This window comes from Wyeomyia smithii, chromosome 2 (genome assembly GCF_029784165.1).
Source record: "Wyeomyia smithii strain HCP4-BCI-WySm-NY-G18 chromosome 2, ASM2978416v1, whole genome shotgun sequence".
Taxonomy (NCBI): Eukaryota; Metazoa; Arthropoda; class Insecta; order Diptera; family Culicidae; genus Wyeomyia; species Wyeomyia smithii.
In genome coordinates, this window is record NC_073695.1 from 197,900,716 (window position 1) to 197,924,875 (window position 24,160).

The 24,160-nt window shown below is 36.2% G+C and overlaps 1 protein-coding gene across 3 annotated transcripts in view; it reads right to left on the minus strand.

Annotated features, from left to right (window-relative positions):
• Nucleotides 1-341: 341 nt before the first annotated feature.
• LOC129720023 (E3 ubiquitin-protein ligase goliath) overlaps nucleotides 342-24,160 on the minus strand; it is a 194,575-nt gene continuing 170,756 nt past the window's right edge. For 2 of the 3 annotated variants that reach the window (XM_055671433.1, XM_055671434.1), the window contains 8 exons: nucleotides 14,507-14,530; nucleotides 13,875-13,992; nucleotides 13,365-13,436; nucleotides 13,220-13,296; nucleotides 13,056-13,152; nucleotides 3,080-3,232; nucleotides 2,756-3,016; nucleotides 342-2,692 (listed from right to left, as the gene is read on the minus strand). In XM_055671433.1, coding sequence (XP_055527408.1) covers nucleotides 2,114-2,692; nucleotides 2,756-3,016; nucleotides 3,080-3,232; nucleotides 13,056-13,152; nucleotides 13,220-13,296; nucleotides 13,365-13,436; nucleotides 13,875-13,992; nucleotides 14,507-14,530 — 1,381 coding nt within the window. In that variant the 3' untranslated portion in view covers nucleotides 342-2,113. The remainder of the gene's footprint in view (nucleotides 2,693-2,755; nucleotides 3,017-3,079; nucleotides 3,233-13,055; nucleotides 13,153-13,219; nucleotides 13,297-13,364; nucleotides 13,437-13,874; nucleotides 13,993-14,506; nucleotides 14,531-24,160) is intronic. The other variant, XM_055671435.1, reaches the window with a different exon arrangement.

Sequence of the window (24,160 nt, forward strand, 5' to 3'; positions counted from 1 at the left end):
TAAACTGTTATAACGGGAACCAGTCGTATAGAACCTCCATTGACAGTTTAAATTGGTTCCCGAATCCACTCTGTCAGACTAGTAAAATATACAATGACTATAATTTTAGTGGGTCCGCAATCTGGGAAAGTGTAACTACCCCAGCATTACCATTTTCTGTTCATCCCCACATCCTGAACTCTCTTCTCAGGTGTCTGTGAGTAAAATAAACCCGCTACCTTCGAGATAAAGACCCAGACCGAACGAATGTGTTTTGAGGAGATCTTGATTCCTGTGTGGTATTACAATCATCTTATTTATTCGCTATGACGTGATGTAATACATATAAGATAAAACCATGATTAGTAGCAGTTTTAGAATATTTTTATTTTCGAATTAAAGTATTGGTTTCGCATTCATTTCGATCTGCTACGCGGCTGCTGATCACTGTATTTGCTGTTACTAGAATTTCTATGTTTCCGCTAGGTGTGTAACTCTGATTCCTCATATGATCAAAGCGAAAAACTGTGAGAAGAAGGAACCCGTCTGATTTATTTTTCATCTTTTCAGTTTTGCTTAGCGCCGCTTATAGTTCAGTCTTTACATAGGTTTGACTTCTGAGAAGAAAAATAAAGAACTTTTCGATGACTCCATTCGAGTTGTCTTTGGTTGAATTATATCTTATATGCAACCGATTCATCCGCTGTCCGTGAACGTTACTGTGACTTGTTCCGGTTCAAATGCCTGGTACTGTGATTGAACGAATTTTTCTAAACGAAGAAAACATTATAAAAAATCGTTTATCTTAAACATAAATTAAACGATAATAATTGAGTAGTCAATCTCATCTAATAGATACATAGAGCATGAACGGAATTAAATTCTTAGACACTGTCAGCAAAGGTTTGCGTCTTTGCTGGTTATACTTTGTAACACGAGTACAACCAATCTTCGTTGTTGTGAACATGTTGCAGTTAAGCTGCGCAACATTAACGAAACGGTTCGATACAGAAAAGCAGATTAATATGTTTTACATCAAAACTAATGCGTGCGTGTGTAGGAATGTGCGCGTGTTTAACATTAAAAAAGTTTGGAGTTATAGTCCATAAACTTTCATCATATTATATAAACTGCTGTTGTCAACTCGAAAAAAGCTTGTCTTCTTGTTAGGTAAAACGAAACAGATTCGATTATTTGAGTTGAGCAAACGGAGTCCCTAAAATTGCTATGAATATACTCTGTAAAGTCACAGAAAACAGCACGACAGCAAACGCTTGAAACATAGAAAGTTAGAAAAATACACAATATAAATTGCAAGGATATCACCGAGAAGCACAATTGCACAATAAATGAAAAATTAGAGTAACTCAGTTTCCATCAAACGAGCTCTGAGCGGATTCGGGTCGATTAGATGAAACGTTAAACGTTAACGAAAATTCTCTTCACCACGTGTATCATCCTAGCTGACTGTAGCTTTCCGCTTGGCATATTTTTCTATATTGGGAAGTAGTAGAGCAAAGCCTATATTATCTACAGATTTTTTCTACGAAATTATGTTCATCTGTTTGGAGCTTTCGTCTTTCTATCAGTATCGTTTTTATCATATTTTGTCCTTGTAACAAGATAAAAATTTCATCACTAATATCATTCCGGCGTTTGTTTTCTTCTGTAATTTATCTATTTTGTTTCTATTTTTTTCTTAATTTGGCGAGAAAGGTGAAAGATTATGTGTGGTCTAATGTTTAGACAATTTTCCTATATCGATCTAATCTACGGAAATCACCTGTAAGTACTGCCTCAAACATGTCGCTTAGGAGAGTAAGTATTGTGAAAGTTACAACAAACCCAATTGTAAGACTGCTTCCTTGCAACTCAGTACCGTAGCACTAACTACGGCAGAAATGCGTCGCTCTAATCGTCTTCTACACATAATCACGTTCTATTGGCTTTACAACCCTATCAGTTAGAATCTTACGCTACGAAAATACTACGGAACTGTGGAATCTGTAATCTGTTTTTTCTGTCATTCTATAATAGTCAAGACGAATGGGATCACGAGAAAAAAATCAACGAAAATGAAATACTGTCGTATCTCCCATTTTTTTTTTAATCAATTATCCTAATATCACTGTTATTACTTCTTCTTGCCATCGGCAGCATCGTTGCCATCTTTGCTTTTCGCAATTAAATCGATGTCACTGTTCGGTTCGGTCTCGTCCGAACCGTCATCGTCGGGTTCCGGCTCCGAAACGGACGACTGCTGATGATGATGATGCTGCGAGTGGGGCTGCTGCATCTGGTGTTGATAGTGAGCAAAGTTTCGAGACTCCGAACCGCTGGACGAAGTTCGTGACAGCGAACAGCGGCGGGCCGACTTCGCCTGCATTGCTACCGTCACCGCCGGTGGATCCTCCGTTGGGCCAGCTTGCTCGCTTGTACCCAAATTGATATCCGTTAGGGAACCATCGTCGCAGGGTGCCGACTTCGACTGAGTAATGACATTCTTGAGCGGGGTTCGAATCTTCCGAGCCTGGCCACCATCGGTTTTGTAGAATTTAAACGGAAGCTTCGACTGCGGGTTCTGCTGGGGTGGATACTGGTGGTAGTGGTCCGGGGGATTCATTCCTCGGCAGGAACCGGTTGAGTGGTTGCCCTTGTACTTCTTGAGGGTGGCAGGAAGACTGGAAGATCCGTGCTGTTCGGAACCGTAACTCTGTAACAGAAGGATGAGTTCAATTTACTAATTGTCGTGGAAAAAATAATGGCTTCTACTTACGTCACTATCGGCATCCTCCTTTGAATAGGTACCATCGGCATTACGCTGCTTTTTGTTTAAAGCGGCAGCTAGACAACCCACGCAAATGTCACTTTTGTCAGGCTGGTCAGTCACGGTGGCACAACCGCTGGTGCCGTCGACGATTACTTCTTCCATGCTGTCCGTTCTGAGTGATTGCCTGTGAGATTGCTGGAGACTGTTCGAGCCTCTGGCTCGACGGTGCTCGCGATCCAGGTCGGACTCGGAAGAGCTGCGGGAAAGCTGAAAGACAGGGAAGAGAATGTTGAGGCTTGGTCTGATATGATTGAGATTATTGTTTGGTACTTGATGTTCGTTGGAGGCCCTTATCTGTGGTAGAGGACTAACGCTGTGACGACGTTGATAGCCACCTCCGTCAGTGCTGCTGTGGTCGTCAATCAGGTCACCCTCTTCCATGTCCATATCTAGCTGCAGTATGCTCTCCTGGCTACCGGTAAACTAAAGGAAATAACGGTCAAGATTAGTTTTTGCAGCGCTCGTGTAATAAAATGGTGACGAAAAATGCATTATTAATGTTATTAATGTTATTGTGCAAAGATCTGTGAACGCTGTATTGAGCCCAAGAAGCACAAAACTCTTCGATTTGGCTCTATGAATTTTGTCGATCGTCGTAATCCGATTATGGCATCCTAATTTGCTTTGATCGTCGCTTCTTTCCATTCACCGAATTCAGTTTAAAGTCGCTCGAAGAGACTCCACAAAAAAGTTCTGAACCTTCAAAGTTAGTGGATGGCTCTCATCTAGCTAGTGAGTCAGCTAAGTAGTACTAAGTAGTCGTTAAGTAGTACTACATGTTCGTCGTATACTGCAATGCTCTAACTCTTATGCCTGAAGTGTTAGAGTCCATATTCCGCGCGATATTCAGCCAATATTCGCAGTGAATATTATAGTATTCAGTGCGTATGTTGGCTGAATATTGTACTAATATTGTCTTAAGGCATAAGAGATAAGACTTTGCTTTCTTCGACAAACGATAAACTGGGTTTGAAATCCCAGCTTTTCCCAATAGCTCTGCTAGACATCCAAAAAACGTGTGTTATTGTTTGTTCGATTTGTGTGTTTCAGTTTAGTTTCTGGTAAGTATGATTCCCAAATATTTGTTTCCCGTGGACAGTTTTATTTCGGTGCCTCTCAGCCACAGTTTAGAAATAATTTGTTTCCTTTCTCGAGTAAAAGGGATAATAGTTTTTTGGTGGGATTTAATCTCAAATCCTCTGCACACTTGGTCAGGAATTAAATTTTGCAGAACGTTCAATCAAACTGTTTTTGATCTTCTACAAAGTTTCTTTGGATGTCTAGCAGATTTACCTCGATAGAAGATCGAAACCTCCATCCTTTCCTACCAAGAAACTTTGTAGAAGAACGGAAATCGATTTGTTAAACGCCAAGAACGCTAATCATTTCATTTTGTTGAATTTCGCTTAATGTTTTGTTTTCTGACAAATTTCTGCAACTGCTCGAAAAATGTACTAGAAATCGAACAAAAAACTAATCGTATTTTTGCAAATCAGCACACATTATGAGAAAGTCTGGGCAAATCAAAAGAAGCTGTAACAAAAATCTGCAGAAACTATGAGAAACTACAAATATCGGCAAAACAATGAAGGTTTGCACACGAACTTCGAAAATCTGCATTTCACAGGCAAATCTGCACACCTAGTCTTTCTGTTTTCAATGTATATTGAGCTGTCAGATTCCGTGCATTTTGCATACTGTTAGAAATAAGACAGTCGTCTATAGCTGAACAACTTAATTTTAATGGGAAATATATAGATATTGGTTGATACATTGTGATTTATATCGTTTATCTGATGACAACACACCGACGCAAACTATTTGAAATCCAGCAAAAACGTGATCGAAATTGTTTTGACCCAAAAAAAATGATTTCAGAGCTCTAGTTTCTTTAAAAACATTGTTCTAAACTTATTTTCCATTTTATAGAAATTGCAATTTAGTAATTAGTTCACCTGAAAATTAGAATCGAATTTATTTTTTTTACTTTTGCATATGAATAGAATAAGAAACAACATTGCCAAAGACGCTATACTTCTGCCTGCCTATTTAAATAAAATTTTGTGGAGTTTTCTGTAGAATGCCCAATTATATTTTTTTTTTAATTTAAAAACAATAAAATGATTTTTTTCAAAATGCTCTACAAGATTGTTGACTATAGTCAAATTCACAACTTCTCCAAAGAAGGTTTATTTTTATCTTTTATATTTCTTGAGTTATTAAAGATTTTCATTAAAATAACGCATTAACTAAAAGGTAACCACAAAAACCGAAAATATCTGCAGACAAAACCTTCTCTATGTTAAAGTATAAATCAAACATCATTTTGCATGTGTCTCTCTTTGTTGATATCTGTTAGTAAATGCATGCATTGTTTCAATAGAAATCTTATTCAACTAATGAAATAGAGATGAAAATAACTTTCTCCGGTAGAATTGTGTTTTATTATAGTCATTAACATTATAAAATATTGAAAAATTATTTAAAGCAGTTATTTAAAAAAAAAAAGATTAAAGAAGCTTTCTATAGAACTCATCGAAAGTTTATTTAAATAGACAGATTAAAGCATGGTTTCTTCAGCAATGTTATTTCTTACAGAATGTTTCACAGCTTTGCCGAATAAAGTGGATTTATATATGCAAGAATGAGAAAAATCTAATTCGTCTCTCACTTTGGGTAAATTCATTGCTAAGTTGAAACTTGAACTTCTATAAAAAGAAAAATAATTGATAAAAACAACTTTGCTGAAGACACTATGGCTCTAAAACTATTTTTGAACGCCAAATTAATTCTTAACACGTTGTTGCACCTTCGGAAAAGTGCTGTTTGTGCCGCCCAGTGACGTAGTCAAGGGGTTCTCCGTTAGCGAAGAGAGGATTTTGTCTTCAGACGGGGAAGATTTTGTTACTTTTAAGCAACATTTTATTACTTTTTGTGTCTTATGACCACGCATTAGACACAAGCGGTAATAACCAAAAATTAACAAAATATATGACGGCTACACGCTTGTATGTGTTTTTGCAGGAGAACGTACAACCGAGAACCGCAATGCTTGTGTTACCGAGACTACACTCGCTGCATTTGTATTGATGCAACGGTCAGGCTCATTTTTCACACATAATCAGAATTTCACCCGTCAACCTCGAATGTCTGATTAGAAACACCACTGTTTCGTTCGTAAGTATTTACTTGAAATGGAAATATGTATGTAATACCGTGTGACCAGTGCACATGGGTCCAGTAAGGCAAAAAGTGGAACTTAATTCCATAGCGCCTTTCACCTTCATCATAGCTTAATAGTGTCTTCGGAACAATTGTTTGTATAAATGCCCCGCATAATCGCTAATTGTCAAAAATTATGAAAAGTTCACTACTCTTAAAATAAAAAAAATACTTTTTTGTGTTAAGAGATAGAGGAACGTCTTATTCAGAAACAATTCGAAAATATGAATCTTTGAAGTGCTATAAACATTCGTAGGTTCCATTTGTCCCAATCTACCTATATTAGAGTACGGCGAACGAACATTACAGTAGGTTTTTATATATTGAAAATACTAACTTTTTTTTAAGAATTGGAGGAATGGTTTTTTGGTAAAGTGTTAGAACGTGTAAAATATAAAACTTTGCTGAACAAATAAAATTACTATCTTTATTAGGTGCAGAGATACAAAGTACTTTACATAAAAGTTACTTGCTAGTTAGTTTTTTGTAATTAAGTTTTGTTAGTTACATTTTACAAAAAACGTTGTTCTAGAGAAGCATTTGGGCATACAAAACGCACGTTTTTGTAGAAGACCTACCTACTGTAACATATGCTCACTGTACTCTGATATGGATGGATTGGGACGAATGGAACCTGCAAGAGTTTATAGTACTTCAGCTTTACTTCAAGAAAAAGTATTGACATCATGATTCCACTTGCCCCTTTTAACCTATACGTTTTTGAAGTTATCGAAAAAATAAGCTAAAAATTGATATAACTTTGTAAGGAAAAGCCCTACAGATGTATGATATTTAGAAGAGATGTGTGTTTTCTGTATTCTAACGATACCTCCGAATAACACTTACGTGTAAAATTTCACTAACAAATGTTAGGTACAAAAAAACTAAATTTTAAGTAAGTTTTATATAATATACTTTTAAGTTTGTACCGAATGAAAATAGCATTTTTATTTGTTCAACAAAAATTCATATTTTTGAAATTCTCACAACTTTTCTGAATAAACCATTCTTCTATCTCTTAACACAAAAAAGTATTTTTTTTTTATTTTTAGTATAGTAAACTTTTCATAATTTTTGACAATTAGGCTGATACAAATTTCGAATTCTTTTTATGCCCAAGGTTATCAAAGTTAGCAGAGGGGGTGGCAAAAAAAAATAACACCGAGATGAAAAAAAAAAGAAATATCTTTGATCAAAATTTGTATGCAAGTTATGACGTTTGTAACTTGCACTCAAATAAATGTTTAAAAATAACACACTATTATTATTATTATTTATTTCGCTTGTCTTTAGATGACACTCTCGCTGTCACCTGACTTGTTTGTTGCTAAATTAAGCATTTAGGCTGTCGGAAAACCAATGAAATGAACAAACCGGTTTGAGCTTTTTTTTTCTTCCGTATCCAATATTCAAGATTTTTGAAGGGGGGGATGACATAAAAAGAAAATAAAATTTGTAACGGCCTTAGCGATTATGCGGGTCATTTATACAATTATACATATTTGTCTTATTTTTCTCTACTTCGTATGCGTACAACGAACAAACTAATACACACGCATCAGATGAATTTATTATTGAACATTTTGGATATTAAAAATAAATCAATGAAGTTTCAGAAAATTCTTCAGAAGTCACATCTTGCCAACTTTTCTTCAACTTTTATCATTACCGTACTTTCAGAAGTACACAAAAAAGATCTTGTTAAAAAAAAACATTTTTTCCTTTGATTTCTGCAGAAGAATTTCAAATAGGGTATCGAACGTCTTCATCAGTGGTTTTCTTCAGCCCCTTTTTGCATAAGATTGCTGCAGAAAAAATGTCGAAGAAAACTACTGACGAAGACGTTCGATACTCTAACTAAATTGTCTATCTAAAAAACTTATTTTGAAAAAAAAAATCTAAAATGCCCATTATTCAAAATCACTTTCCTTTTTAAAGCGATGTGTTTTTCTTTCAGTGTCAGATCTCAAATTCAATTTTTTTCAGTATTTTTTTATAATATTTCAGACATTTTTCTAAAAATCATCTCTTGGCACCTTTTTTAGCCCTTGTCATTATTATCGATTGATTTAAAAAACTTCAGTCGTTTTCGAATGTTAGTACAGATAAACTTTCAAAGAATAAATGTCCAGAGTTGCTTTAGGTAGTAATGCCTACACACAAAGTTTTGTTGAACTCTGAGAGCGTGCTGCCAGCCCTCCAGGCGAGTTGCGGTGAAATATCATATCATACTCATGGAAGCAGTCCTAACTGAGCCTCTCTATAAATGTAATATATATTCCGCTAATATTGATTATATAAAATTTTATCTTAGGTTTAGGTAACATGAATTGACTGTCGGCTCCGGGCGCTGACATTTACTATTCTTCCTCAAACTTACAAATAATTGTTTTTGCCCAGGTGGTATTTGCGAACACTTGTGAGTACTTAGCTGATCCAAATAAAAAATAGAAAAATGATTTTTGTCTATGGCCCAAAGCAAAGCCTTTTTGTGTTAAACTTTGAAGCAGGTCGTCTACGATAAATGACCACAACAAGAATAATAAAATCCCGCCTCGTGTGCATACTGAAGTAGGTTTTCTTCTTGAGGATGTATGTTATTTTGCAACTAATCAGCATGGTAAGAATCCATTTGCAATGCCTTTTTGCATTGTGTTGTGAAATGCATTATCAGAGCTCTCTTGATATCAAGAAAAACTGCTTGGGAAATTTGCTGGGCATGAATGAATTTTTCGTTTTTTCCGACTTCATAATAATTGGAGTAGAGCACAACTGACTGTACTCCATCTGCTTTTGTAGACCCGTAACATTTCAAAAGAACCTATGAAACATTGAGAGACTCTATTTGTTTACTTTCTATTCATTTATTGACTACGTTATTCTAACATTTTTCATTATTCTTTTTGTATAGTAAATTAGGTAATATTGTAATCTCTCGATTTGTAACAAGAAATTGTTGTTACCTTTCAAAATGACGCTGTGTTTTACGAAACAGAGTGAGAGAGAAGAGATTCTCTCATTGTTACTGAGGTCCTTTTGGAAAGTTACGCGTGACTTGTACGGTTGGAAAGGGTCTATTGTCCATTTTACTGAATAGAGATTTTGGGATTCAGTCCAAGTCGCATTAGCTTAGCTTAGCTGTTCTCTAACTTGAGCCTGGACCTCATCAGTTTTCGAATATGATCCTGTGTAGTAATTTTTAAGTATTTCCTCAGAAACGATGGTGTAAGTATCGTCAGTCTTTCGCAGTCTACTCAAGCTATTGAAATATTCTCCTAAACACTCCTAAAAAAATATTTATTTAAAAAAAAGTTAAAAGAAAAATTAAAAAGAATCATCTCAGCTCATTTTTAAAAACCTAATTTTTCATTAAAACTATAGAAGATCACCTAAACAACGCAATGGAGAAATCAGGGAAAAAAGGTATGAAATTTAAAAAAAAAATTTATGGAATGACAAAATTGTTATCTACAACTTTACCGGTAACACTATGCCAATCAAACAAACCGTTTTGACTGTAAAAATATTTTTATTTTCCCATAGAGTTCTCTATTGAAAATTAAAAATATTTCTACACTTTTTGAGTGTATTTTTTTCAGAGAGACAAAATCATTATCTATAACTTTTCAGCAGACGTCACACCGATCAAACAAACCGTTTTGGCCCTAAAAATATTTGTAATCGTCAATACCTTCCCAAATAGCATTATTCTATAGCTTCTCAAAAATGAATCGTGTTCCAAAAAATTAAACCGTGCTAAATGGCATCTTTTGCCTATAGAAACGTCTCTGCAAAGTTTCAGCCAAAAGAAAAATGGTCGATTAAATTGGTTGTCCGTTTTTTTTGTGCAATTGCTTTTCTTTTTTCTGCTTTGTGCTGTGCTTCAGTCGCTCACAGAAAAAAAATATTCATTTGCTTACGTCACAGCCGAGCGTAGCTTGAGTGGTGAATTATCCTAAAGGGAATACACATTAATACATCGCAGAACTTGAGTTTTCTCGAAGAATATGATGCGGAGTGGCGTCTGGATTTTTTTTTCGATTTCTAATCTACTTTCCTACCAAGATGCTCCCTTCATTTGATATATGCTTAAGAGGGTCACTGTGGAGGCACTGCAGTGAGCTCTGTTGTAGAGTTTTAATGTCCTGTTATACAAAAAAGCTCACCTCAATTTATCATTTCCCAAGAAGGATAATTCAGATTCCCCCATGGTGTTTTTTGCAAGCTCTCTTCGAGCACGTGCGCCGATTTGCTCACCAGTGTGCGAGCAGTTGTTTCCGCACTGAAAGATATTTTCTAGTTCGATCGATTACTCATTAACCATTTGTAAGTCATGTGTTTTTATACTTCACGGTGTGAGAGAAGCGATACCGTCAGAAGTGAAGTGATTCGATAGTGATAAATTTTAAGTCGCACTTTTCGTTAAACTCCAGTAACTTTTTGCAAATTTAAAAATTGATTAGTTTAAGCGTATCGCATCTACGTAAAAATATAAACTTGTGTAAAAGAGCGAGGCAACATCAAACAACGCTCAAACTGAATATAACGAGCCGTTTTAATCGTTTAGTTATTATTATCAGTACAAATAGATGCAAAAATAATTAGAAACTGACCTGTAGAGTGAAATAACAATACTGTACTTGGAAAACTTCTCAAGTTTATCCTGAATAATCCAAAAAAAGTATATGAGTCAATGGAAAACAAGCACGTTTTACAATTTGTGTAGGTGCGTTAAGATTGGAAATGTGGTCATTGCAAATTGTTTCATAAACTAGCGGCATCACTAGATTTACAATTAATTATCTCAACTTTTAGTTTGCAATGATTTTATGTCGAGTGCATGATGTGACGTGAAACTCAAGATTTTGTTTAACGTAGTTCTTATGTAAATAACATTGTATTTAAAAAAATGGTATTAAAGATCAGTTCACTCATGGTTGAAATTGTTATCGCAAAGGTTTTGCGCTTCTGTCGTTTGTTTGATTATGAATGTAGCTGTAGTTTTTTTTTTTTTTTTTCAATAACATTCTACCATAAATGCATTTTTTGTCACCTCTCTACGTCTGAGTGCTCTACAAACTACAAATGGTTAATGGCTGGAAAAATATTACACCAAAGTGGTTAGGTACAAGCGAAGAAAATAACTAGAAACGATACAAAAGCAAAAGTAAAATTTACCTTACGAGAAAGAATAGAAACTGAATTAAATCACACCCGCACTGGTCAATTTCCGCATGACTGCTCACATATCCGCGTGTCACTTCCGAGCGCCATACCAATTATCCTAGACTAAACGGTTTCAAACTGGTGGTGAAAATCATTCGACATGCAAAATGTCGCATCGGAAAATTCGGACGCAAGCTTGTAGCCGATACACGAACCGATCGGTGACATTGTGCAAGCCGAGACCGAAACCGGAAAACATGTCGCGCGAACCGAACTGAACAGAGAAACAGAACCAAACCAAGAGGGGTGTTGCATGCATGAAAGCTTCGCACTTTCGTTGCAGAACCGGTTCGCTAGCCGAATCGGTCTGTGTAAAGAGGGATGCAGTGCGGAAAATGAAGAGAGGAAATAAACGTAACGCTAAAAGTAACAGATAATGCCTGGTAGAATATAAAAACTATAATGCATTTTATTATCTTTTCTCACAGAAAAAAATATGGTTACGATTATTGCACTCGATATGATGAACTCAACTTCGTTTGAAAAAAACCGATTAGTCTACTCTGCTGTTTGAACCGCACGCGCTCGCGTTCATTTCGTTCAAATCATCTCTCTCTCTCATTCATGCCATTCTAGGCTGTACGATCAGCAAATTAAAGCAACGGATGAACGGAGTGATTAAAATCAACTTAACTTCAGTTCGATACATAGAAGTAAATAGAACTATTCGCGCTCTAAGTAACAGATATTTCTTGCAGTTTAACAGATTGTTGAATAAAAAAACTAGCGATCCTCTTTAAAGTCAAAAACAATCAATTCGAACCATAGAGCCTCAGTCACAATCAATACAAAAACAGCTATTTTTCTTGATGTAACCGAAATCGTATCGGTTGTGCTTGGGCCCTCATAATAATAGCAGTATAGCAGTAATAAAATAACCTTAAACGTTATGTCTCATTTGTGTATCACAGCGTCTTACATAATAATTTGTTTCCTTACCGTTCTAAGTAGTAGTGTATTGAAAACTGTTTACATTTTGTTTCTTCCTGTAACTTCACAAATACTCTTAAGTTTAACCGACCCGCGTTGAGCAACGTTGTTCTTGGATTGTGCAAAACATCACCAATATGTGACCTATGGGTTGAGCTTAAATAAATGGCACTGGATTGCTTGACTCCCACGAACCAATTGTTTAAGAATGGATTTCAATTTTGTGTCGCACCGATTGATAGACAAAAAAAAATTTGGTTAAAATCTTCCAGCGATTTCCCTTGTTCGGACGGTGCGGGATCACTTGAAACCTATTAAATATTATATTATACATAGTGATACTTCTCGCTTAGACTAGCTTTAGTATAAAATCGCTCTGAAAAACGAACTTCACCTGCCTATTAGTTCCGGTGGGAGATCAAACTTCGGCAGCCAACCGTCTATCGTTAAGAGTACGAACTTCATTTGGGTCATTATTGTTACTGCCACTGCCATTACGACTGATCTCGCTGTCGGTCGGAACCGCGACAAGAGGAGCACTAGTAAGAGAACCGCTATCATTGCTGTTGATATTGATAATAATCGTGACGATCTGATCCGAATCGATAGGATTGCTATTACTACCGTTGCTACTAGTGTTACTACTATTACTACTAGCGCTAGAACTATTGTCTAAACCGGCTCGACTGCTGCCGCCTCCGATGAGGCTATTGGTAGCGGCATTGTTGCCAGCGGCAGCAGACGACGTCGATATGGTTGAACTACTGGAGGGGGGCGGTGGAGGCGCTACGCTAAAGTAATCGGCTATGATAGGATTGTTCTGGGCTGACGAGGACGAGGACGATGAGGAACCGTGTGAGGAACCCACCACAAAGCCATAGTGCTTCAGGATGTCCATCTTGCACATCGGACAGGTCCGGTGCTCCAGCAGCCAAGGATCTATGCAGATTTTGTGGAATTCGTGTCTATGGAGAAGAAAAATGACAGTCAATAAACCATGTTACTCTTCGGAGAGCGATGGTCGACACTTACTTGCAGGGAAGAACGCGTATGACATCGGTTACCTTGTAGGGCTCAATACAGATGGCGCAGCAATCATTGTCGATTTCCTGGACAATTAGAAAACATGCAAATTCAATGCTACTGATAATGATAAGAACAAAGAAAATAAACTTACCTTATCATCGGATTTAATACTCTTGGTAGGAATTTTGCCGATAATACGTTTCGCCACATTGCAAAGTCGCCTCTGTTGAGAAAAACCATAAGAAAGGGAAAACGTGAATCGGAGATCACGAGCGATGGTTCGAAAATCATTCAACTTCGCTTGTTTAACTTTTTGTTTCGATTCGCGTTACACGTGTATTCGAGCGAGAATCAGTTTGCGTATCTTCATAACACTTTCCGGTATCAGCAAAACTTATATTGTAAAGATAAGAAACCAAACTCGCTCGATTGCACGAAGTGCTGATCAAACAAGCGAAGTCCTACGGTAGCGACAAATGACAAACTCAATCAATCACGGCTCAAGCACTCGGGTTACACAATCTATTGACCGATCGACAGACCGAATGTACTACGACGGTCCCATCGTTAGACGGAGTAATTAATGCTTGTACAAATGTGGAAAACCACCGCCGCAGCCGCCATTCACGCGCGCACGACCACCTTCACGTTGTTTACTCACCGATTGTTTATCTTTGGTCTGCAAATATCGGAACCGCTGGACGTAGTAGAACACCAGCCAGACCAGCGAGATGATCATCAGCACGATGAACGAGATGGAGACGAACAGCACCGAAGTTCTGTGGGTCGAAGTGTCGAAGATAAAAAACAGAACTTGAGTTATTGGGCGGGAAGTGAACAAAAAATAAAAACCAATCTGATTTTTTCTCTAAAATATTCTCTGGCTAAACACGTCACTAAGGCATATATTTTAAACGTTATTTATATCGACCTAAGTTCATTATTTGCCGATAGAAAAGGAATGACAAGTCATTCTTATAAACTCTCAACAAGAATTATTTTCCAATAAATTTTAATTAGTGCCAACGTTCAACCGGGACTTGTCAATGTTTGACAGCATTCGAACGATTGGTGCGTGAGACACAGCGTTTCGAGTGAAACCCACTTTTGTTATCTACGAAACAATGGAAAAAATTTAAATTCCGTATGTTGATAAAGTTTTACTCTTTAATGATATAAATACAACACAAACCAAGAAATGGCTCGATAAACATTGTTCGGGGCTCTACACAGGGAAAGTCCATGATTTATGAGTGGTTCGCTACGTTTTGTACAGACATTACAAGTACCTACCGATAAAGCTTCCAAAAGAGGCTGCTATTTAAAAAAAATATGGAAAATCTATCAAATTAGGCTCATTTGACGAGAGCTCACAATCAATCGAAAATGATAACGTGTTTATAATTCGGAGCAATGCTTAGAGTTCAATCGTAATAAAAGCTCTACATTTTCGCGCTCGATAATATGATAATAGCTTTATTATTTTATGCCATAATCCAATCGACAGTCGACTGTGCAGACAGGATTGGACGCACCCACTCCAAAGTGTCATTTTGTCATTTTTGACTTGGCTAAAATTTTGCAGAGACGATTCTTTAGGCAAAAGATGCCATTTTTGAGAAGCTATTGAAAAATGATATTTTGGGAAGGTATCGATTATTAAAAATGTTTTTAGGGCCAAAACAGTTTGTTCGATCGGTATGACGACTTCGGCAAACTTGTAGATAACAATTTTGTCTTTCCGAAAAAAAATATACACTCTAAAAAAATAATATTTTTGTGGAAAAAAGTTAAATAAAAAGAAAAATTGATTATTTAAAAAAGCTCAGTTTTTAAAAATCTTTTTTTTTTTTTTTTTATTTCTCCATGATCGGACCGGTTTCATTGTTTAGGTAATCTGTAATTATAGTTTTTATAGGAAAAAAAACGATTTTTAAAAAATGAGCTTTTTTGGTTAATTAATTTTTAGGTATTTATTTTAACTTTTTGCCTTTCTCATAAAAAAGTATAGCAATCTCTAAAAAAACTAAAGGTATGAAAGTGCTCCAGAAGGCCGAATGTCATATATCACTCGACTTCTTTCGACGAGCTGAGCATTTTCTGTATGTATGTATGTATGTGTGTATGTGTGTGTGTGTGTGCGAGTGTGTGTATGTGCAACTTGTTTTTCTCACTCACTTTTCTCAAAGATGGCAGGACCGATTTCCAAGAAATTAATTGCAAATGAAAGGTGTAGTTACACCATAGCACAGTGGGGAATCGCTGGCCATCGACCCAAAATTGAAAATGCGAATTTCATTTCAATTATATTTTTCCTATAATTGTATACTGTTAAAGTGTCAGAATCCTAATTTTTAGAGCATTATGATGAAATTTGAATTTTCTATGATTTTTCAAAGTTTACTGAGTCAGCGTTTTTTAGCATTTTTCTTGAAAAAATGCAATGTTACGAAATTTGTTGGAGAATCAAGGGTAACTCGAATCTTGATGACGTCTAAGGGAAAGTTGTCTGTGAAATAATGGAGAATAAATCCTCATCATTGGATAATGTATAATCTCATTGTAATACTCAAAAAAATAGGCGGAATCAAAAAATTACGTATTTTTTGCCTAAAACAGCCTTTAAAATTTATACGGCAGGGTTTGGCACTATTGGCACTAATTTTAAAAGATAGCTTGGAAAAAATGCTTCCAATTGCATCTAGTCCGATCCTGCGCAGAGTTGCGCAGAGTACCCTTCTTTCGAAGAGAAACAACGGGTGTTCGACACATGACAGATTTTAAAAATATAAATTTAGGTTGTACACTGCAAACAGTCAACAGAATAACAAATAACTTGTATTCGTCTGATAATAACAATGTTTTAAAACATGTCTCATGATTAATATATGATTAATCACACTGTTCTCATATTTACAAGTTTAACTCAACCATATTCCGATATTTAACACAGTATCAAAAACTAATCATTGTTTATGTTTTAGATTACCAGCACTGAGTACCAAAATCATGTTTTAAGTTTGTATCATACCAGTCACATGTAAAAACAATCGTGCAAACACAAACCATGACATAATAAATCGCCTGCTAATTTCTGCAGAGGAACTAGGGAATTATTATTTTGACGTTAGTAACTGCATTTTGAAAACTCTCTTTGTAGATATTAAAACTGTTTTAAAAATGAACACAAAAATGAAGATGAAGGTAGAAGTGAATGAAAAGGAGAATGCGATAAAGAGACGCATTGTAATATAGTCACTTTAAAAAAAAACAAGTCATAAGTAATTTTCATCATAAAGCATATTTTTTAATTGATTTTTTTTATTTTCTCAATAACTGAATAAAATTTTTATGTTTTTTATGACATATGAAAGTATTTCAAGCATCATGCATTTCGTTTTCCAAAATATTGAAACCGACGTAAAGTTTTCCTCATATAATATATATATAAACCTAAATTAATCCACCTAGCGGTCAGACTCAGCCTTTCTCATTCAAACTTATTATGAGCATGAGCATGAGCATGATTGACCGCCCGCGGTTGCTACTCCGTTATTGCCAGATCAGCTGTAATTACACAGAGAACCAACAGATGATGCTTGGGACCAACATGCATCCTCAATGTGTAGAAACTGGTGACCTTAATCTTTATATTAGGCAATACCAGCGCCGGCCGCATCCGAATGCAGGTCAAAGAAGGAATTTGTATAGGAAAATGTTGACGTGATACTCGCTTATTGGAAGCCGAGAACACCTCTGCACTTCCACGAGAAATCACTGGGATGTTGGAGAAAGGGCAAGGTACACAGCAGGGTTCGTTTTGGTAAACGATGCGCTGATTTCGAGTGTCGGGTTCTTTAGAACAAGTAATGCGGTTCGAAGTCATTCAGTTTGACAATGTAACACCGCAACAATAAATCGTACGCAAGGATACTGGACCTTTGATCAAATTGGGACAACTTCAAATGATATGATATCTCCTCGTAAGGTGATCCTCTTTACACCGAAATCAGTTGCGCGTTGTTGATCTATATGTAGATAATTCGACCTCATGGAGGTACCGACGCGGTCTCTAGGGGTTCGGTCAACCGGACATTTTCTACCTAACAGATCGACCAACGACGTTTCTCGTATACACTTTGTCTGCTCTAAAAAAACGATAAGATACCGCGAAAAACGCTTATTACGAAAACTAACCATGAGTATATTTCTAGCTAAACGTCGCGATCCTCTGCGTACGACGCACGCGATGTAGCCCATGCTACTCGTAGCAAACAGCTATTTGTCGATCCCGAGTCAATCCCAATCCCGAGAAGAAACGAACGCACGTCGGCCGTCGCGATTCTTGGGAAGGTATACATCGCGTTTTCGTTAATCGCGATATTTATCGACCGGACGAAATCTTCGGTTAAATAGTCACAGTGAGACATGAACAAGTATCTGGGTATACCCCTCGAAATCATTATATTCCGAAAACGTAATATAAGTAAAATTCTCCCGAGCCGGAAACGCGGTTTACATCGAACACTACGACATTTCACGCCGATTCTATCTTAGTTGTCGATGCGAATGTTGCCTATTAAATAGAAAAATTGGCAAAGTTTCATGCATACAAAGCCTTATTAATTTAAAAATGAAAATTTCCATATTGACCATCCATCGAGCTAATATAGTCTTAAGTTTGTTAACAAAATGCCGACCTAGTCATTATTGGAACACAGTATACAAAACATAAGCAGCCCAAAAGCTAGAAAAATCGAAAAAGTGGAGCATAAGATTTCATGTATTATCCACAACCGTTGCTTTCGAGGTGAACACATGTTTGGCTGATAGAACCCTACTTGAAGCCTGATCGTGCAAAAACGTGGTAGATGACGGATTCGAGGCATACTATGCGTCATGTTGGCTCATTACTAAGTTGAGCTACTCATTACCTTGGGAGTGATCCTGTTGGAAAGATAGAAAAATGGCAAAGCTTGGTGTATCTAAAACATTAAGTGCAAACATCAGGTGTAGATGTACATACTAATCCAAAGTCTTAAAATTATTGATAAGACCAAACCAATCATGATTATTTCAGGCTGACTAAATAGTCATCAGATGTCAAACTCAACTTTATTGAATTTTCTATTACCTGTCATGCGAGAGTCAGTGCGTTCAAAAATCCATTGCACACGACATATCAGTGAATACATATCAATTAATCTATTCCACCATAAATTCTAATAAACAATACTATTACACAAAACTACACGAGAAAAAGGCTCCAGAAAAACACCTTAGTTGCACTCTGTTTTCAATTTGGACATTCAAAACTGTAACAGTTAAACATTTATGACGAGCACAATTAAAACGGCGTGCTACGTCGTTCCGCAAACTGGCAACTACGTGGTATTCGGTGGATCATCACATGATGTGAACCATATTCGAACGCGGACCATTTAGGAAAATAAATATAATACCAAACGCAAATCGTGTATGTCGTATCGAGCCCATTGATAAGTCAACTCACCTGACAATTCTTAGTGCTTTTACTTGTGGGAGAAAAAAGTAAAACAGTAAAACATCATCGCACAATCTGGTTTGCAAACAAAAAAAAACTACTCGCAGCCGAAAAGCTACCACACCTCGTGCACCCAACAGATCACACATTCACACTTCTGCCAAAGTCCAAAGCCCGCTAAAAACCACTACACACAGAGCCTATGCATTCTTGATACAAAAAAAATAACATATACTCATCTGTTTTATTTTGGTTATGCCTATGCCAGCGAAACAAACGCCGACTAGCACAGCGCAACGCTACTCTCTCCGCTCTTCAGGTAGTGCAATTCTCTTCGATCACACCACCATGCACTCCATTTTCGCACGTTAATAATGAACCGCTAGTTAGCGCGGCGCACGAAGTTGGCACTCACACTCACGCAACCTAACTTGCCTTACAATTTTCAGTTTGATTTCGTGGATAAATTATAACTTCCACTCAAGAAACACTGTGTTTTTCACAAAACCTTCACTTTTCTCACTTAGATGAAGCATCACAGATCACAACTTTACACTTTTTAACAAGTTTGGCCCCTAAAATCACTTATAAATCAATGACTTTAACGGATAGCTTCCGGGGCACGTATTATCAGTTAGCCTTGTTCCCTTTCTCATTCAAACTTATTATTTGTAGAAATAGATTTACATAAATGCTTAAATCCAATAAATGTTTATCCACTCTTTGGGTTCTAAAATATTGATGTTGTAATTAAAGTATAAAATACGAAATTTGACGTAATGTTAGTACTTAAGAAATAGCGAAATAAAAGCAATGACTCTTAATTTCGAACAATTTAATCACGAGCGATGCCGTGAACGTTCAGATAGTACGATACCACATTTAAATCATGTTGAGGCCATATATATTGATCGAAGCAGGTAAAGTGTTGAATAGTCTTTGAATTTCTGTTCTTTCTAAAAAGTTTTATAAAGCATATCAAATTGTTATGAAGTTTGTTATTTGTAAGTTTGAGAGATGACTCATTTGTATGACACTAGTTATGTTCAAATAAGTCGTGTAGTACTTGAGATAATAGACTTTCGTTGTTTTACAAATTAAAACATAACGCTTGCTTAAGCTTGATTACAATCAAATGAAAAGGTAACGTATGGGGCAGCCAAACTTTGAAACCACGTGTTCAATCATAATTCATCAGTTAACCCTTAACTAGCCCGTTCAACTGATATCAATATTGTTAAAATCGGTTGTGTAGTTTCTAAGATAATGAAGTTTCGTGATTTTCACATTTCGATACATTACAGACGAAGTTACATTCCGATTACTGCAAAATTCTATAGGGTGTTATGAGGTAGGTAGACCTTTCATTTGATACTAATTCTGTGAAAATCGGGTCAACCATCTCTGAGAAATATGAGTGAGTCCAAGTAAGTTGTCTTGGAATATGTTTCTTTTCATAGCTGGATTTCACATTTTTAAACATAACAGGCAAAGTAATAATCCGTTTGAAAAAAAAATCATTAGGGTCTTATGGAGCAACAAGACCTTTCATATGACACTAATTTTATAAAAATCGGGCCAGCCATCTCTGAGAAACATGAGTGAGATTAAATAGTCTCCAGAACACGTTTCTTTCCATAACTCCTGAACCACATGTTCAATCTTCATAAAATTCAAAAGTCAAGGGTTTTTTGGTAGCCCATTTATTAGAAATTAATTTTGTTCAAATCGGTTGTATAGTTTCTGAGATATTAATGTTTCGTGATTTTTACACTTTGATACATAACCTCTAAACTAGAAATCAGATTACAATAAAATTCAATAGGGTCTTATAGGGCAACTAGACCTTTCATTTGCAATTAATTTCATTGAAATATGTTCGGTCAGACCATCTCTGTGAATAGTGAGTGCGAAAAAAGGTGCACATACACACGTACACACCCACACACAAACATATACACCTATACATGCTTATATGCAGAAAATGCTCAATTCGTCTAACTGAGTCGAGTAGTATATGACATTCGGCCATTTGGATCACTTTTCTACCTTTTAATTAGCCAGTGATCGTTAGGAGGAAGTCAATATGTTTACTTTCATTATGTGATTTCACATTTTCATGAACAACGGACAAAGTTACAATCCGATTGCAATGAAATTCAATAGCAACCTATGGGGCAACTAGACCTTTCATTTGACACTAATTTTGTGAAAATCGGTTCAGCCATCTCTGAGAAAAATGAGTGAGTTTAAACAGCCTCAGGATAACTTTTCTTTACATAACTTTTGAACCATATGTTCAATCATAACGAAATTCAAAAGTTAGGGGTTCTGGAGACAGCCCGATCATTTGAAACCAATTTTATTAAAATCGGTTGTGTGGTTTCTGAGATATTGATGTTTCGCGCGCCAGAGGTTGCTATTGAATTTCATTGTAATCGGATTTTCGGTTTAGAGGTTATATATCAAAATGTAAAAATCATGAAACATCAATATCTCAGGAACTACACAACCGATTTTATGAGAACTGATGTCAAATAAACGGTCTATCTTTAGATCTCTCAACTTATAAATTCCATGAAGATTAAACATATGGTTCAAAATTTATGTAAAGAAATGTTTTCCAGAGGCTGTTTAAACTCACTCACTTTTCTCAGAGATGGCTGGACCGATTTTGACAAAATTAGTCTCGAATGAAAGGCCTAGTTGTCCCATAGGTTGCTATTGAATTTCATTGTAATCGGTTTGTAACTTTGTCCGTTATTTATAAAAAGGTCAAATCACTTAAACTCACTTACTTTTCTCAGAAATGGCTAGACCGTTTTTTACGAAATTAATTGAAAATAAAAGGTCTAGTGGCCTCACAACACCCAATTGAACTTCATTGTAATCGGATTTTTAGTTTAGGCACCGTGTATCAAAATGTGAAAATCACGAAATTTTATTATCTCAGAAACTAAACAACCAATTGAAACAAAACTGGTGCTAAATGAACGGACTGTCTTGAAAATCCTTTACTTATGATTAAACAAGTGGTTTATTATTATGTATAAAAGATATGTATCAAAGAAGGAAATCACGGTTTGAAAAGAAACATATTCCAAAGACTGTTTAAGCTTACTCAATTTTTTCAGCATGGTTGGACCAATTTTCACTAAATTAGTCTCAAATAAAAGATCTAGTTGCGCAATTAAATCCTATTTAATTACACTGTTATCGGACTTTAACTTCGTCCGTTATGTATCAAATTGTAAAAATCACAAAACTTAATTAGGTACCACAGAAACTACACAATCGATCTGACCATAGTTGGATTCAATGGACCAAATAAACTTGTCTTTAAAACCATCATAATGTTTAAGCATGTGGTTTAAAAGTTATGGAAAGAAAACTGGCTCGGAGACTGTTTAAAACTTAAGCAACGAACAAAATATGTGGCCTCAACATTTTTCGAATTTGATGTTGTACTATAACCAGATTAGGCAGAATTTGGCCATTTTAGGAAGTATTCCGGCAACCAGTGAAGTTGTCAGGGAAACTGGTATGTTTTTCCAAATCTGTATCATATTTTCAGTTCGCTTATTTTTCACTTCCCCGGCTGCACACTAGGGTGTCCCAAAAAAATCGATGTTGAAAAAGTCAAGGTGCTCAGCCCTAAATTGAAAGATAATGTTATTTATAGCATTTTTGTAGAACATTTCGACTTTCTGAAAAATCGTTTTCAGGTTGCCCAAACGTGATTTATGAAAAAATGACTTTTTCAAGCTACAAACCCACTCTTTTGCACTTTTTTCAATTCTGTTCGATTCCTACATTTTTCCATATTTTTTTTTATTTTTGTGGGGTTGTTTCTGAATATTTTGTATGGTTCAGTTCAACATAGCATTTAGATTTTTGACTCCCAGAGCCCATTAAACAACACAGAAAAATTAATTTTCCTAATAATTTCTAGATAAAACCCTTCAAAACACAAATAAAAAAAATTTTGATCTGGAACTGAAATTTTCATCGTAAAGCGGGATTTACGACAAAAATTTACATGAAAAAAGATCCTTGAATGTATGGAAGAATGTAGGAATCGAACAGATTTGAAAAAAGTGCAAAAGAGTGGGTTTGTAGCTTGAAAAAGTCATTTTTCCATAAATCACGTTTGGGCAACCTGAAAACGGTTTTTTAGAAAGTCGAAATGTTCTACAAAAATGCTATAAATAACAATATCTTTCAATTTAGGGCTGAGCACCTTGACTTTTTCAACATCGATTTTTTTTTGGGACACCCTACTGCACACACTGTCTGCCTTTAATGAACTTGAATGTTAACGGGTAAAAGCCGTTGTTAAAAATAGAAATCAATTCGAAAAAATTTAGCCCTACGGAGCACCTTCCGTTGTTGTGTTGCACTTGCAGGCATGACTCAGACTGGCTTTGGTCTCGATTACACAGGTCTATAAGAGTTATCAGCATCAGCTGACTCTCCTGTGTGTGATGAGACATTCCTTTCAGTCGCATAACGCCTGCACAGCAGTGTGTGTAGCTAGGGGTGAGCAATAGAATAAGTCAGCAGTGGATTTTTCGCGTGATGTATTTGAAACATATTTATTTCATGGTATTTGCATGTGTAAGTGTTAATGTATGCTCATATGTGTGTGAATGTTAGGTTTTGAATGTTCGTTATAGTTGTGCTGTTGGCTACCAGAAACTCGTTATTTAAAGTGGAAAATAATTCCAGTAGAAATTTTCAAGGTGTTTTTTTTATATGGGAGTGTTGTGTAATTCTATTTGAAGTTCGAATGAGAAAAGCTGGGTCTCACCACTAGGTAGATTAATTTGGGGTTTTTTCAGAAAAATATTACTTTTTTGGAGTGTATATATTTTCGGAAAAATTAAAAATAACCTGATATGGTCGAATATTGAGGGATTTCCGGACCAGCGACCGCAAAATAACCCCAGACGCCATTTTTGATTCCAAAATGGCGACTTCCGGATTCCGGAAAACAACCTAAAATGGCCGAATATCACCCACTTTCGGAATCGAAATGATGCCCTCAGACCAAAAATTGACTCCAGACGACATATTTATATTTGAGGATGATGTCCTCCGTTCGCTTGGAGTCGTTTTCAGATATCTGAGCATCATTCTGATTTCGAAGGCACTCATTTGCGCTATAATTTGGTCAACTTAGGCTGTTTTCCGGAAGCCGAAACTCGCCATATTGAATTTAACGATGACGTTTAGAGTTGATTTCCGATCTGTTGGCATCATCCAGATTCCGGAAACAATCATAGGGGGTGGTAGTCGATCGTATCAAGTTATTTTCCAGAAACCAGAAATCACCATTTTGTATTTGATCTTGTTGTATTTAGTTGTTTTTATGGCCACTAGAAGCCCCGGTAGTAGCTATTTCGGAAGGACTATTTCGAGGGCATATCAACAAAATACCCAGA